Source organism: Symphalangus syndactylus, chromosome 13, assembly GCF_028878055.3.
Source record: "Symphalangus syndactylus isolate Jambi chromosome 13, NHGRI_mSymSyn1-v2.1_pri, whole genome shotgun sequence".
NCBI lineage: Eukaryota > Metazoa > Chordata > Mammalia > Primates > Hylobatidae > Symphalangus > Symphalangus syndactylus.
The window spans coordinates 44,288,192-44,304,880 of record NC_072435.2 but is presented as its reverse complement, the minus strand read 5'-3'; the positions used below and the strand labels follow the sequence as shown (position 1 = coordinate 44,304,880).

The window sequence follows — 16,689 nt, the reverse complement described above, 5'->3', positions numbered from 1 at the left end:
CTGCTGGGCACACCCTTCCCTGGCACCTGCACTCGTCTCTAAGTACTCCCAGGTTCCCTGCTAGACACCAGGATCCCGGTCATCTTTTTCCCTACATCGCGTCATTCCATCCCCTAAACTCCTTCCTCCCTCCTGGGGCCCACCAGCCCTTGCTCCCAGGGTAGCCGGGGCGGCAGGGGGTCAGGGTGCACCCACCTGCTGGGACATCAGGGGCTGGGCTTCGGCAGGGAGTGGTGGGGCTGGGGGAGAGGCTGTGGGTGGGCGAGCCGGGGAGGCTCTCACTGGATGACAGTGAGTGGTGGAGTCCGGAGGAGAAGCTTCGGCTGGTGTGCAGCACGGAGGTCTGCTTGGAGATCTTCTTGAAGAGTGACTTCCGCCTGGGGTAAGAAAACCGGAGGCTTCAGAACCCCTGCTCCTGGCCAGGCATGGTGGCTCACACCTGTAATCCCAGCACTTTCAGAGGCCGAGGCAGACGGATCATTTAAGGTCAGGAGTTCGAGACCAGCCTGGCCAACATGGCAAAACCCTGTCTCTACTGAAAATATAAAAATTAGCTGGGCATGATAGTGCACGCCCGTAGTCCCAGCTACTTAGGGGGCTGAGGCAGGACAGTCGCTTGAACCCGGGAGGTGGAGGTTGCAGTGAGCCAAGATTGAGCCACTACACTCCAGCCTGGGCAACAGAGCAAGACACTGTCTCGAAAAAAAAAAAAAAAAAAAAGAAAAAGAAAAGAAAAAAAGAACCCCAGTCTCCATGGCCTGCCCCTGTGTACCGCTCCCTGGTGGTCACTGCCGCACACCGATCCTGGGTCTCCCGCCGACGGCTCCGCTTGCTCCTGCGTGCCATGCGGCCCTTGGCCACATTCTTCCGGGCGGGGCCCACCTTGATGGAGGTGTTCTCCAGGGCCGTGGTCCGCAGGGATATCTTGTTGCCGCTCTGTGGGAGGGATGGTGAGGGGTTGCCTCTGTGCCTCTCACAGGGCCCAGCACTTGCCAGGCAGCTGCTGTGTCCCCTTCACTCTGGGCACCAGCTGGGACCCACCACGCTAACATCCATTCATCCACACAACCAGTGACCTACCCAATATATCCGGTCAAACAACAGCCCAGGGAGCACCATCCCTCCTGGTAAGATCCTTCCCTCTGTGGTCAATGCCCATCGAGGCCTGCCCTCTTCACTCTCCACCCTCCCGGGGTCTGTCACCCACTTATCTGGTATCCACCCATTAATCACCCCAACATCTCCCCATCCCCCAATCACTCACCTAATGGCCCATGAGTCATTAGGCCAAAGACACCTGCCCAGTGTCCAGCTGTCCAATGAGCCACCCACGCAGCTGCCCACATGAGAGCCCTCTATTTTTTTAGAACCAGGGAGGGTCTCACTCTGTCTCCCAGGCTGGAGTGCAGTATGGCACAATCACGGCTCACTATGGCCTCAACCTCCTGGGCCCAAGCGATCCTCTCACCTCAGACTCCCAAGTACCTAGGACTATAGGCGCATGCCACCATGCCTAGCTAATTTTATTTTTTAATTTTTTGCAGAGATGGGGTCTCGCTCTGTTGCCCAGGCTGGTCTCAAAGTCCTGAGCTCAGGTGATCCTCCCACCTCGGCCTCCCAAAGTGCTGGGATTACAGGCGTGTGCCACCGTGCCCGGCCCTTCCTCCTATCTGGAGCCCATCTCCTACCTCCAGGCCTCAGCCAGAGGGAGGAACAGATGTGAGGGCGCCCAGGGAGAAGGGAGGGCTTCCTGGAGGAGCAGCTCTGAGGGGTGATGTTGGGGGCTGAAGAAGGACATGTATTCTGGGCAGAAGGAAGTGGGTGTGCCAGGCCTGGAGTTGACATTGAATGTGGGGTTGTGTGTCTGGACATGGAGAACCACCGGGAACGGGGAGCTGCTGCCAAGGGGTGCCGGAGAGCCCTGAGGGTGGGCAGTGGGGGTGCCGTACCTTCAGCAGCAGCTCCACGACGTCCATGTGCACCAGCCCCAGCACCGACTCCCCGTTGATGTGGGTAATGAGGTCCCCGGCCCGCAGGCCCGCCTCCTGGGCGGGACTTCCGTCCTCCACACTCTGGGGGCAGACGAGAACGGTGGGGTCAATGGCCTGGGCCCCACATCTGGAGACCCCAGCCCAGGCTGGGTCTGCTGTGGGACCCCAGCAAGCTGCTGCCTCTTGTGCTGCCTCAGTTTCCCTGATCCTGGGGAACTCCTACTCACCCATCAAAGCCCCAGTTCCTATGCCCCCTCCTCCAGAAAGCCTTCTGTGTGTGTTCAGGGAACAACCAATAGGGAGGGCATGCCCTGACGCCCTTGGGCTGGGAGAGGGAGGATAACATGCCCAGTGCATCCCCATGTGGAGCTGGGAGGTTAATGCCACTTGGGATCTGTGAGCCTCCATCCATCCATCCTTGTCTCTCTCATCTGACCTCCTTCCTGCCAACTGACAGGGACCAAGATGAACTCGGTGGCACCAGCTCTGTCTACCTAACCCTGCCAGGCTCCAAAATGCAGCTCTGAGAAGGGACGTGACTGGGCAGAGTCAGACTAGGACCCGGGTCCCTGCCATTCCCACTCCGCACTCACCCAGACGACGTGGTGCACAGTGTAGACGTCACTATCACCCATGTAGACGCGGATCGCCCGCAGGCTGAAGCCGTACTTCTTGCCGGAGCTGTGGATGACGATGGGGGGCCGCACGCTGCCACACACGGGGGACGGGTCTCGGCTCGGCGAGGAGTCACGGGACGACGGGTTCGAGGACAGAGAGCGCGGGGAAAGGGGGCTCATAAGGGGACCGCCGCTGCCATCATCTGCAGGGGGTTAGGGAGGGGGTCACTCACTCTCTCACAGGTCTCCCCTGGGGCCCCCTCTTTCCCACCACAACGACCACCCTGGCCACTTTGCTGTTGCTTCAATGTCCCAAGCATGGTCACCCCACCAGGCCTTTGCACGTGCAGTGCCCTCTACTGGGAACACCGTCCCCCCAGCTCTCCCTGTGTCCTGCTCCTCCTCCCCTCTTCTGGGGCTCATCCCCAGCCTCCCCAACTCAGGAAGGGCCCCCATCCTGTTGGTTAAAATGCGTGCAGACAGACAAAGGTGAGAGGGGGCCTTGGGCATTACCTGCTGTGATGATGAGGGACAGGGCAGAGACAGAGGCCGACTTGGGCACGCGGCCCCCACCGCCGCCACCACTGCCACTGCTGGAGGAGGCTCTGGACTTCTCAGGGGCTGGGTCTCTTGGGCCCCCAAGGCGGCGGCCCCGGCCGGCATCCAGAGGCCTTGGTGTGGAGTGTCGGGCGCCGATGCTGTTGCTCCGTAGGCGGGCGTGGCTGAGAGCAGCCGTGTCAGCTAGAGGGTCAGCAGGGTCAGCCGGGTGCCCCTCAAACTCACCATGTGGTCCTAAAGGGACCTTAAGGCCCTTCCTCCCTGGTCGCTATTTACACAGTCCAGCCTCCTGGCCTTTGCTCATGCAGTTCCCTCTTCCTGCATTCCCTTCCCAAATTATTCTCTAGGCAAAAGCCTTCAAGTTCCCTCCTCCAGGAAGCCTTCCTCCACACCCATTTAGACCCTTAGTTCCCCCATCTTGGGAGCTAGGGGTCCAATCCTGACTCTATGAAGCTGGGGGCATTTACCCTAGACTGGGGTTCCTTGGGGGCTGGAGGTCTCTCTGGGACCCTGGCTTCTCCTCTCTTAAAGCCTTTGTTGGCTCTGGAGAACTCCTACTCATCCTTGAAAACCCATCTCAAATAGCCCCTCCTCTGGGAAACTTCCATGACATCATCCCTCTTACTCAGGGCCCGCTTACCAGAAAGGCTCGAGGGCTTGGGCATCACTGGGGTGGCCGCTGGTGGGGGGTCAGGCTCCCCTAGAATGAAGACGGGCCTCTTGGGGCCTGCAGGGGCTGGGCCTGCCCCCTCATCCTCTGATGAGAAGGCAAACTTGGGCATTGTGTCCAGGCTGATGGTATTCAGGAGAGATGGGCTGGGACCCCGCTCGGGCTGGGACGAAGATGACTGACAGGAGGATCCAGGGGATGTCCAGGACCTCAGCCTGCAGGGAGGAAGAGCCTGCATCACCCCTGCCAGGCACCTGCACCCCAGGATACTCAGCCACCTTTTATGGCCACATCTTAACTCTCAGTCTGCAGTCAGGGGCAATTTGCATAGACAGGACGAGTTCCCTCTGTCTGCACTGTCCTCTCTGTCCACCTGGAGACCGCTTATTCACCTTTTTTTTTAAAGACAGGGTCTCACTCCGTCACGCAGGCTGAAGTGCAGTGGTGCAATCTCAGCTCACTACAACCACTGCCTCCAGGGCTCAAGTGATTCTCCTGCCTCAGCCTTCCAAGTAGCTGGGATTATGGGTGCCTGCCACCACACTGGGCTAATTTTTGTATTTTTAGTAGAGACGGGATTACACCATGTTGGCCAGACTGGTCTTGAATTCCTGAGCTCAAGTGACCCGCCTGCCTTGGGGTCCCAAAGTGCTGGGATTACAGGTGTGAGCCACTGCACCCGGCTTCCTATTCAACTTTTAAAACCCAGCTTCCAGGCTGGGTGCAGTGGCTGACACCTATAATTCCAGCACCTTGGGAGGCTGAGACAGGAGGATTGTTTGAGGCCAGGAGTTTGAGACCAGGCTGGGCAACATAAGGAGACCCCATCTCTACAATTTTTTGTTTTTTGTTTTGTTTTGTTTTTTTGAGACAGAGTCTCGCTCTGTCACCCAGGCCAGAGTGCAGTGGCACAATCTTGGCTCACTGTAACCTCTGCCTCCCAGGTTCAAGCAATTCTTGTGCCTCAGCCTCCCAAGTAGCTGAGATTACAGACGTGCGCCACTATACCAGGCTAATTTTTTTGTTTTTAGTAGAGACGGGGTTTCGCCATGTTGACCAGGCTGGTCTTGAACTCCTGACCTCAGGTAATCCACCTGCCTCGGCTTCCCAAAGTGTTGAGATTACAAGTGTAAGCCACTGCACCTGGCCTACAAAAAATTAGCCGGGTGCCGTGGTGCACGCCTGTAGTCTCAGCTACGTGAGACGATCTCTTGAGCCCAGGAGTTTGAGGCTGCAGTGAGCTATGATCGTGCCACTGTACTCTAGTCTGGGAGACAGAGTCTCTTAACAAAAGAAAAAATAAAGGGCTGGGCACACTGGCTCACGCCTGTAATCCTAGCACTTTGGGAGGCTGAGGAGGGCAGATCACGAGGTCAGGAGATCGAGACCATCCTGGCTAACACGGCAAAACCCCGTCTCTACTAAAAATATAAAAAATTTAGCCGGGCATGGTGGCAGGCGCCTGTAGTCCCAGCTACTCGGGAGGCTGAGGCAGGAGAATGGCGTGAACCCGGGAGGCGGAGCTTGCAGTGAGCCGAGATTGCGCCACTGCACTCCAGCCTGTGTGACAGAGCGAGACTCCGTCTCAAAAAAAAAAAAAAAAAAAAAGTCCAGCTTCCAACACCCATCCTCTAGCAGACATTGACTGTTTCTGTTGGGTCTAAGCTTTGAAGGATGAACAGGAGTTAGTCAGCAAAGGGCATTCTGGACAGAAGGAAAAGTGTGCCTATCAGCATGATGGTACATAGCTGTTTTATGTTTGCATGGTGAGAAACACAGAGCCAAAGAGAGCAAGGTTGTCAGGGATCTGATAGGCTGGTCAATATGTTTGACCCTTTTCTACTTGGCCACTTGGAAACTCCCTTTGCATCAGATTTTGTGTCTCTACCTCCCAGCAGGCTTGGAAGCTGGATTTGCCTACACTTCCTCAGGTCACCTACCGGATGTCAGCACTCAGCCGGCGGCCATAGTCCACCTCGGGGCGCTCCCACCCCTCCTCCCGGTCTTCACTGAAGCTCCTTTCAGCGAAGGTAGGAGTGGGCTGGACGGCCAGGAACTCAGAGCTGCTGTAGACCTGGGAGACAAGACAAAAGAATGGTAAACCGGGTGCGATGGCTCATGCCTGTAATCCCAGCACTTTCGGAGGCCCAGCCGGGAGGATCACTTGAGCTCAGGAGTTTGAGACCAGCCTGGGCAACATAGCAAAACCCTGTCTCAAAAAAAGAAAAAAGAAAAAAAAAAAAGAAGCCCAAACAAAAAAACCAGTAACAACAAAGGTGGCAAGAAAGCTGGCTTAGACCGGGCCTGGTGGCTTATGCCTGTAATCCCAGCACTTTGAGAGGCTGAGGTGGGCGGATCACTTGAGGTCAGGCGTTCAAGACCAGCCTGGCCAACATGGTAAAAACCCATCTCTACTAAAAATACAAAAATTAGCTGGGTGTGGTGGCACATGCCTGTAGTGCCAGCTACTTGGGAGGCTGAGGCAGGAGGATGGCTTGAACCCGGAAGGCGGAAGTTGCAGTGAGCCGAGATCGTGCCACTACACTCCAGCCTAGGAGACAGAGCGAGACTCTGTTTCAAAAAAAAGAAAGCTGGCTTAGTCCAGTGATTCCTATGTACCAGGTGCTTTGGTATGAGTCACTTCCCTAAATCCTCACTCCCCACATCCCTAAAAGAGCATAGACTTTAGCCCATTGTACAGATGGAAAAACTGAGGCTCAGGGGCCAGGCTACCAAGCTGCATTTTTGCTGCTGACTAGAAAGTCCTGCCTGGGGCCCAGGCCTAGAGCAGAGTGGAGCATTTTTTGATCAGATCATAAACAAAGTAGGGAACGTAAGTTAAGCTCGTGAGGTTATAAAATAACATCCAGGGCCAGGCACGGTGGTTCATGCCTTTAATCCCAGGACTTTGGGAGGCTGAGGCAGGCGGATCGCTTGAGGACAGGAGTTTGAGACCAGCCTGGGCAACATAGTGAAACCCTGTTGCTACTAAAAATACAAAAATTAGCTGGGTGTGATGGCGTGCACCTGTAATCCCAGCTACTTGGGAGGCTGAGGCAGGAGAATTGCTTGAACCCAGAAGGTGGAGGTTGCAGTGAGCTGAGATTGCACCATTGCACTCCAGCCTGGGCAACAGAGCAAGACTCCATCTCAATAATAAATAAATAAGTAAATAAACTAAAATAACACCCAGCATGGTACCTGTATTCACAAGGTGGAATAGACCCAAATGTGCATCAAAGATGGGTGGATAAACCATGTGTTCTGTCCATATGATGGAATATTACTCAGCCACAAAAAGGAAGCAAGCACTGGTCCACAGTGCAGTAGGGATGAGCCTTGAGTACATGATGCTGAGTAAGAGAAGCCAGACCCAAAAGGCCACACAGTGTGAGATTCCATTGATATGAAATGCCCAGAACAGGCAAATCCATAAAGATGGAGGCTGAAGGAGGACAAATGGGGAGTGGTTGCTAATGGGTATGAATTATCTTTTTGGGGGAATCAAACATTTGAGAGCTAGATAGAGGTGACAGTTACACAACATTGTGAATGTGCTGAATGCCACGAAATTGTACATTTTATTTTACTTTATTATTATTATTATTATTTTTTGAGACAGAGTCTCGCTCTGTCGCCCAGGCTGGAGTGCAGCGGTGTGATCTCAGCTTATTGCAGCCTCCACCTCTGGGGTTCAGGCAATTCTCTTGCCTCAGCTTCCCGAGTAGCTGGCGTTACAGGCACCTGCCACCACACCCGGCTAAATTTGTATTTTTAGTAGAGACAGGGCTTCACCATGTTAGTCGGGCTGGTCTTGAACTCCTGACCTCAAATGATACGCCCGCCTCGGAAATTGTATGCCTGAAAATGGCTAAAACAAAGGCAAATTAAAAAAAACAAAACACGGCCGGGCGCGGTGGCTCACGCTTGTAATCCCAGCACTTTGGGAGGCCGAGGCGGGCGGATCACGAGGTCAGGAGATCGAGACCACGGTGAAACCCCGTCTCTACTAAAAATAGAAAAAATTAGCCGGGCGTGGTGGCGGGCGCCTGTAGTCCCAGCTACTCGGAGAGGCTGAGGCAGGAGAATGGCGTGAACCCGGGAGGCGGGGCTTGCAGTGAGCCGAGATCGTGCCACTGCATCCAGCCTGGGCGACAGAGCGAGACTCTGTCTCAAAAAAAAAAAAAAAAAACACAAAACAAAACAAAAAAAAACAAGGCCAGGCGCGATGGCTCATGCCTGTAATCCCAGGACTTTAGGAGGCCGAGGCGGGCAGATCACAAGGTCAAGAGTTTGAGACCAGCCTGGCCAACATGGTGAAACCCCATCTCTACTAAAAATACAAAAAAAATTGACCAGGTGCAGTGGCTCATGCCTGTAATGCCAGCACTTTGGGAGGCTGAGGCAGGAGGATAGCCTGAGGTCAGGAGTTTGAGACCAGCCTGGCCAACATGGTGAAACCCCATCTCTACTAAAAATACAAAAAATTAGCTGGGTGTGGTGGCAGGCGCCTGTAATCCCAGCTACTCAGGAGGCTGAGGCAGGAGAATCACTTGAACCCGGAAGGCAGAGGTTGTAGTGAGCTGAGATTGAGCCATTGCACTCCAGCCTGGGCAACAGAGCGAGACTTCGTCTCAAACAAAACAAAACAAAAAAAATACAATTCCTAGCACTTTGGGAGGCCGAGGTGGGAGGATCACTTGAGTTCAGGAATTGGAGACCAGCCTGGGCACCATAGCAAGACCTCATCTCTACAGAACAAAACAAAGCAAAATCAAAAAACAGATACGAAAGCAAAGAGACATCATGCAATGTTTTCTGAGCAGTGGCTCCCCTTGGGACCCGGGCCCACCTTGCTGAACCGGTGGGAGCAGGAGGAGAACTGGGGGATCTCTGTGGACGATTCTTCATCATTGGTCTCATCGTCCTCGGAGCCCAGGTGGCGGTAACGTTCCGAACGTGCTGTGGGAGGGAGAGGCACATGCAGCACGCCTGACGCCCAGAGATGATCTCAAGGGCAGTGTGGCGATGCAGGGAGGGCGTCTCAGGATAAGGTCACTGCCAGGGCAAAGGCTCTGAGGTGGGACAGTGCCTGGTGTGCTTAAGGACCACAGGACGCTTGGGTGGCAGAGCAGATATCTGGGGATCAACACCAGTTGTGTCCCTAAAAAGTTGTGGGGCCGGGTGCGGCGGCTCATGCCTGTAATCCCAGCACTTTGGGAGGCCAAGGCAGGTGGATCACTTGAGGTCAGGAGTTCGAGATCAGCCTGGCTAACGTGGTGAAACCCCGTCTCTACTACAAATATAAATATTAGCTGGGCAGTAGTGGTACGTGCCTGTAATCCCAGCTACTTGGGAGGCTGAGGCAGGAGAATCGCTTGAGCCTGGGAGGCAGAGGTTGTGGTGAGTCGAAATCGCACCGCTGCACTCCAGCCTGGGCGACAGAGCGAGACTCCATCTCAACAAATAAATAATTAAAAAGTTGTGGGACCAATTAGCCAAGCATGGTGGCAAGCACCTGTAATCCCAACTACTCGGGAGGCTGAGGCAGATAATTGCTTGAAACCGGGAGGCAGAGGTTTCAGTGAGCCGAGATCGCGCCACTGCACTCCAGCCTGGGCGACAGAGCAAGACTCTGTCTCAAAAAAAAACAAAAACAAAAACAAACAAACAAACAAAAAAACAGGTTGTGGGACCGGGGCGGGAATTCCTATTTCTAAACTTCAGTGATTCCTTGAAATGGGTCACACAGAATTAGGTAAAATTGCGCATCTCTCTTTTTTTTTTTTTTTTTTTTTGAGGCAGTTTTGCTCTTGTTGCCCAGGCTGGAGTGCAATGGTGCCACCTCAGCTCACCGCAATCTCCACCTCCCGGGTTCAAGCAATTCTCACGCCTCAGCTTCCCACAGGTTTCTCCATGTTGGTCAGGCAGGCTGGTCTCGAACTCCTGACCTCAGGTGATCTGCCCACCTCAGCCTCCCAAAGTTCTGGGATTAAAGGCTTGAGCCACTGCGCCTGGTCAAAATTGCGCATCTCAAACATAAAGGATGTTCCTCATTTTACAGAAGAGGAAACAAGCTCAGAGAAGACCTCTGACGTGAAGCAAGCTCTGAAGGAGGTGCTGGACACTGAAGGGCAGGACCCCCAAGTGGGGAGAGAGAGAGTCATCCCTCAGAGCTCACCTACAGTGCCCCTGCAGGGACCCCTCCACTAGAGCTGCACGAGGCGCCCTACCCTCCTGGGTAACAGATGGGGCCCCATGCCTGGTCAGGGACGGACACTCAGGAGGCCCAACTTGCTGGGGAACCCCAAAGGTCTGTCACACTTGGTGCCTTGGTTTCTCCTTCTGAAGCCTGAGGGATGCTGTGGCCTCCTGAGCCCAGAAGCACAGGAAATCCAGCCAGGGGGCGGCAGACACACGCCCTAGATTCTTGGAAGGCTCAGGAAGTCAGAAGCTCCAGGCCTAGGGTGAGGTGCCAAGCTCGGGTGGAATGCCTGGCACGCAGCCCTCTGCCCCCAGGGATTGAGGGATGGCAGAGCCCCCCCCGCCGGGGGGACCCCTCCTTACTGTCAAAGTAGCTGGTATCATCCTCGGCTTCGAGCTGGGGCACGAACTCGGCTTTGTGTCGGAGAAGCCCTGCCCAGTCCAGGGCCAGGAAAAAGGGGTGCTGCTTCACTTCGTGGGTGCCACCTGCAGATATGCCCAGCTGAGCCCTGTGGGTCCTCACCTCACCCGCCACAGGATGCCCCCCACCCCCACTGCCCATGGTGGACACAGGGTGCGGACAACATAGAACCAGAAAAATGGGCTGGGCGCAGTGGCTCACACCTGTAATCCCAGCACTTTGGGAGGCCAAGAAGGGTGGATCACCTGAGGTCAGGAGTTCGAGACCAGCCTGGCCAGCATGGCAAAACCCCATCTCTTCTAAAAACACAAAAATTAGCCAGGTGTGATGGCTGGTGCCTGTATTCCCAGCTACTCGGGAGGCTGAGGCAAGAGAATCGCTTGAACCTGGGAGGTGGAGATTGCAGCAGTGAGCTGAGATAGCACCACTGCACTCCAACCTGGGCAACAAAGCGAGACTCTGTCTCAAACAATAACAACAACAACAACAACAACAACAAAAGAACCAGAAAAATGGGAACAAAAATCCGCTGTCATTTAGGAGCCTGGAGAGGGACCAAGCCAGGATTCAAACCCAGGTCAGCAGCCAGGCATGGTGGCTCATGCCTGTAATGCCAGCACTTTGGGAGGCTGAGGCGGGCAGATCACTTGAGGTCAGGAGTTTGAGACCAGCCTGGGCAACATGGTGAAATCTCATTTCTACCAAAGTATAAAAATTAGCTGGGCATGATGGCACATGCCTGTGGTTCCAGCTACTCAGGAGGCTGAGGTGGGAGGATCGCTTGAGCCTGGGAGGGGGAGGTTGCAGTGAGCCAAGATTGTGCAACTCCACTCCAGCCTGAGTGACAGAGTGAGATCTAATCTCAAAAAAATAAAAAAGCACCCAGGCTGCCCAGGTTGCAAAGATTCTGCCCTTCTCTCCGCTGCCATCTGGGACCACACCGCCTAGAGAAAGCCCAGAGCCTTACGAAGCCCTCCTTCCCGGGCTTCTCCCACTTGTTTCTGCTCCACAGAGCAGGTGATGATCCCCGACCTTGGACCCAACCATCTCCCATAGCGAAGCCTCAGTCATGAACAAGAGCCATAGTGGCCACATGGTGGGTGGCTGCATGAGTCTCAAACGGTCCCTTAATGATTAACCAGGTGGCTGGGAAAACTGGACAGTGGGATCTTCTGGGCTGGGCCTTTGACACAGGTTCTGGTGACTTCACAGCCTCACATACTTATTCAGGCTCAGTGCTCCATATGGGCACCAGACCCAGCTACTTTCTATTCTTTCCAACTATCTTGTGATAGTTCCTGGAGAACTCCTGTGCATCCTTCAAAACCCTAGCTGCAAACCCCCTCCTCCATGCAGCTTCCCAAGTAGAACTCTTGTCTACTCCAGGCGCTATCCCTCCGTTTCCTGGGTCCCAGGGCCTGAAGGAGCCACCCACCTGGCTTCTCCCCCACACTACATACCAGTGCCCAGACGGTCCAGTGGGCTCTGCCGGAGCAACCTGGTAATGAGGTCCTGGGCGTCTGCTGGAAGGGCCTCGTCTCCCTCTGGCCACATGATCTCATCTAAAATGAGGGAGGGAGAGAGAAGGCAAGGGTATTCCTTTCTAGTAACATCCACCATTTCCCCTTACCGCAGTGTACTCCAAGCCACTGGCCTCCTCTGCCCCTTCAACGTGGCAGGCTTGGTACCCACTGACAGCCTTTGCCGCGCCTTTGCCCTACGCTCAGAGCCACCTTTCCCTTTTCTGTCTCTATGGCTTCCTCTCATTCTCAGGTTCTTACAGGTCTCTGCTCACATGTCACTTCTTTTTTTTATTTTTTGAGATGGAGTCTCGCCCTGTCGCCCAGGCTGGATGCAGTGGCACAATCTCAGCTCACTGCAATCTCCACCTCCTGGGTTCAAGTGATTCTCTTGCCTCAGCCTCCCAAGTAGCTGGGATTACAGGTGCCCGCCACCATGCCTGGCTAATTTTTGTATTTTTAGTAGAGATGGGGTTTCACCATGTTGTCCAGGCTGGTCTCAAACTCCTGGCCTTATATGATCCTCCTGCCTCAGCCTCCCAAAGTGCTGGAATTACAGGTGTGAGCCACCGTGCCCGGCCTCACATGTCACTTCAGTGAAGCCTCCGTGACCCTATAATTAATCCAGCCACCCGCCTCACTCAGCACCCCGCCGCCTCCCCACCTGGCATCCAACTCCCTCCCTTCTTCCTGCTTCTCTCCCTGACATGTGGGTGGAGGACCACTGCCCAGAGCTCTGGTGGGGCTGCAGCTCGAACCCGGGCCCGTGGAGGAAACGCACCGCTGACCACCTGACCGAAGAGTTCCTCAGGGGTGTCTCCAAAGAAAGGCACGCAGCCCACCAGAAACTCATAGAGGACGATGCCCATGGCCCACCAGTCCACTGGCTTCCCATAGCCCTGGCGGAAGATCACCTCGGGGGCTATGTATTCCGGCGTCCCACACACCTGGGCCAGGCAGAACGGGGAAACTGAGGCCAGCCCCCAGCCCAAGAGAGGCCCCAGGAGAGAGGAGGAGGCATCCCAGGGCTGCCCACCCACCTGCCCGCCCACCTGCTTGTCGATGAACTCTCGGGCATCCTTCTCGATGTGGCCCTCGTAGAGGTTGGTGGCCATGCTCATGAGGCCGATCTTGGACAGGCCGAAGTCCGTGAGCTTGATGTGGCCAAGCGAGGTGATGAGCAGACTGTGGGCAGGTTAGGGGTGTGCTCAGAGCTGGGGGGCTGGGGTGCCTGGCTTCTCCTTCTGCCCCAGACCTTGGCTCCACCTGAGATGGGCGGAGCTCTGCCTCCAACTCCTGGGCCCTAGCGATCCTCCCGCTCAGCCTCCCAAGTAGCTGGAACTACAGGTGCACAACACCACACCCAGCTAAGGTGTTTTTTTTTTTTTTTTTTGTAGACATGAGGTCTTGCTATGTTGCCCAGGCTGGACTTGAATTGCTAGCCTCAAGCAATCCTCTCACCTTTGAAAGTGCTGGCATGACAGGCATGAGCCAGCATGCCTGGTCTCTACCGTGTGTATGTGTATATGTGTGTGTGTGTGTGTGTGTGTGTGTGTGTGTGTGTGTGTGTGTGTGTGTATATATATATATATATATTAGTGTATTTTTAGTAGAAACGGGGTTTTGCCATGTTGGTCAGGCTGGTCTCGAACTCCTGATCTCAGGTAATTCACCCGCCTCGGCCTCCCAAAGTGCTGGAATTACAGGTGTGAGCCAACACCCCTGGCCCAGAATTGTTTCTTTACAGAGCTGGGGCAAACAGGAGGTACCGACTACATAGTTCATTAAATGATGGTTATACACAGTGAATTCTCTGGAATGTATTTTTAAGTGGCAGATGCACCCAGAAGGTGCACGGAAATGTGACTTCATACAGCTGGTGCATAAGACACTATGATGTAGCAAAACATTTATATATTTAAGTCCACAGGAAAACCTAAACAGCAGTGTATACTGTACCTGCCTGAGAGTTTTAAAAATGAGTTCATTCGCCGGGCGCGGTGGCTCACACCTGTAATCCCAGCACTTTGGGAGGCCGAGGCTGGCGGATCACCTGAGGTCCAGAGTTCAAAACCAGCCTGACCAACTTGGTGAAACCCTGTCTCTACTAAAAATACAAAAATTAGCTGGGCGTGGTGGCGCATGCCTGTAATCCCAGCTACTTGGAAGGCTGAGGCAGGAGAATCGCTTGAACCAGGGAGTCTGAGGTTGCAGTGAGCCGAGATCGCACCACTGCACTCCAGCCTGGCGACAGAGCGAGACTCTGTCTCAAAAAAAAAAAAAAAAAAACAAAAGTTAGCTGGGCGTAGCGGCGCATGCCTGTAATCCCAGCTACTCGGGAAGCTGAGGCAGGAATATTGCTTGAACCTGGTAGGCGGAGGTTACAGTGAGCCAAGATTGCGCCACTGTACTCCAGCCTGGGCAACAGAGACTGTCCCTGTCTCAGTAAATAAATAAATAAATAAATAAATAAATAAATAAATATAAAGTGTTCTAGGCCAGGTACACAGTCATTGCCTAATAACTGTTCTTCTGCCTATTTTGTACACACCTGGTGCCTAACAAGTACATGCCAACCAAGAAAATGTGATATAGAAACCCAACATTAGTGTGTAAGGAGTTATTCATACTTCTGAGTTCCTTAGAGCATCGAGCACAGGCCCAGGTATACAGCAGGTGCCAAATACATGTCTGTTTTCTAAGCCACTTGCCAACTGCAAAATGCCCTGAAAACATGCAAGGCGCTTTTTTTTTTTAGATGGAGTCTCGCTCTGTCGCCCAGGCTTGCGTGCAGTGGCACGATCTTGGCTCATTGCAACCTCCGCCTTCCAGGTGCAAGCGATTCTCCTGCCTCGGACTCCTGAGTAGCTGGGACTAGAGGTGCGCACTACCACTCCCAGCTGATTTTTGTATTTTTAGTAGAGACAAGGTTTAACTATGTTGGCCAGGCTCGGCTTGAACTCCTGACCTCAGGTGATCCGCCCGCCTCAGCCTCCCAAAGTGCTGGGATTACAGGTGTGAGCCACCACGCCTGGCCTACACGCAAGGCTCTTAACACTCATGTTCACATCTCCACACATATATGTGAGAAATGCCAGTTCTTGCCTCATATCTCGAGGACACTTGATAAACGGGCATTCCTTTTTCCCTGTACACAGCAGGCACTCAATAAATGCAGAGGAGAAAATAATACAGGGGTTTCTTTTTTTTTTTTTTTTTTTTTTTTGAGACGGAGTCTCACTCTGTTGCCCAGGCTGGAGTGCAGTGGCGCAATCTCGGCTCACTGCAAGCTCCGCCTCCCGGGTTCACGCCATTCTCCTGCCTCAGCCTCTCGGAGTAGCTGGGACTACAGGCGCCCGCCACCACGCCCGGCTAATTTTTTTGTATTTTTAGTAGAGACGGGGTTTCACCGTGGTCTCGATCTCCTGACCTCGTGATCCGCCCTCCTCGGCCTCCCAAAGTGCTGGGATTACAAGCGTGAGCCACCGCGCCCGGCCAATACAGGGGTTTCAAAGCAGGTGGCCCTGTGTCTCCCAGTTGCCCATAGAAGGTCTGGCATGCAGTAGGTGCTTACTACATACTAGAATAAAACAAACATCCTAAGGCTCTCAGTAAACACGTTCTCTTCCTTGCTTTCCTGCACTAATATACAGCAGGTGCTCAAGACATGCACGGTCACTGTCTTTACATGTAAGGTCTCGCAAATTGAATAATCCTGTTCTGTGTATGTAGCTGGTGTCTTATAAGTGCATGTTCTCTCCTCTTGTGCAGCAGCAGCTCTGGGTGCGCAGCCGCTTCTCCTGTATACAGTGTGTGCATCCTAAGTGCACATCCTCTCCCCTTGATTGGCAGCACCTCCATAAGTACACCAGCCTTCCCCTGCATACAGCAGACGCCTATTAAGTGTCTGCTCTCCTCTCCTCTGTATACACAAGATGTTCACCATGCGCTCATTCCCTGCCTTCCTGTCAGGAGGTACCAACAGAGCTCAGACAGATGGGGCTCCTGAAGGGTCCCGAGATGCACCTCAGAGGCACTGCCCCCGACCCTTTGGCCCCGCCCCTGATCCTCTCTGGCCCCGCCCCAGCCGCTCTGGCCCCGCCCTCCCCGAGGCCCCGCGCAGGCTAGCTCAGCTCACTTGTCTGGTTTGAGGTCACGGTGCACGATGCCATAGTTATGCAGGTACTCCAGCGCCAACACCGTCTCGGCGAAGTACAGGCGGGCCATGTCCACGGGCAGCGGGCCCATGTTCTTCAAGAGCGTGGCGCAGTCGCCACCTGGGAGTGGCGGATGTCGTCATGAGGCCCGCCCCACCCCCCGCGCACCCCTTAGGTTATGCCCAATGCCTACGCATCCTCCTCGCTTTACCTCCTGCAAAGGGTCCCCAGTTTGTTCTGTCTCAGCGGGGAGGGTCGCGGGAGAGGGAAGGGGCGGACCCTACCTTCATTTATTTTTAAGTTTTTAATTTTTTTTTTCTTTTTGAGAGAGTCTCGCTCTGTCGCCAGGCTGGAGTGCGGTGGCGCGATCTTGGCTCACTGCAACTTCCGCCTCCCGAGTCTCCTGCCCAGCCTCCAGAGTAGCTGGGATTACAGGTGCACACCACCACACTCTGCTAATTTTTGTATTCTTAGTAGAGACGGGGCTTCACCATGTTGGCCAGGATGGTCTCGATCTCTTGACCTTGTGATCTACCAGCCTTGGCCTCCCA

General features: G+C 54.3%; 1 protein-coding gene across 33 annotated transcripts in view; it reads right to left on the bottom strand.

Moving 5' to 3' along the window:
• The window catches only part of MAST3 (microtubule associated serine/threonine kinase 3), a 56,552-nt gene that overhangs the window by 3,859 nt on the left and 36,004 nt on the right, over positions 1-16,689 (bottom strand). For 22 of the 33 annotated variants that reach the window (XM_055239532.2, XM_055239546.2, XM_055239552.2 and 19 more), the window contains 13 exons: positions 16,120-16,258; positions 13,034-13,166; positions 12,763-12,928; positions 11,922-12,023; positions 10,404-10,526; positions 8,689-8,798; positions 5,777-5,910; positions 3,807-4,051; positions 3,122-3,349; positions 2,585-2,811; positions 1,950-2,072; positions 773-936; positions 196-377 (listed from right to left, as the gene is read on the bottom strand). In XM_055239532.2, coding sequence (XP_055095507.1) covers positions 196-377; positions 773-936; positions 1,950-2,072; positions 2,585-2,811; positions 3,122-3,349; positions 3,807-4,051; positions 5,777-5,910; positions 8,689-8,798; positions 10,404-10,526; positions 11,922-12,023; positions 12,763-12,928; positions 13,034-13,166; positions 16,120-16,258 — 2,076 coding nt within the window. The remainder of the gene's footprint in view (positions 1-195; positions 378-772; positions 937-1,949; positions 2,073-2,584; positions 2,812-3,121; positions 3,350-3,806; positions 4,052-5,776; positions 5,911-8,688; positions 8,799-10,403; positions 10,527-11,921; positions 12,024-12,762; positions 12,929-13,033; positions 13,167-16,119; positions 16,259-16,689) is intronic. The other 11 variants (XM_055239554.2, XM_055239558.2, XM_055239555.2 and 8 more) reach the window with 2 other exon arrangements.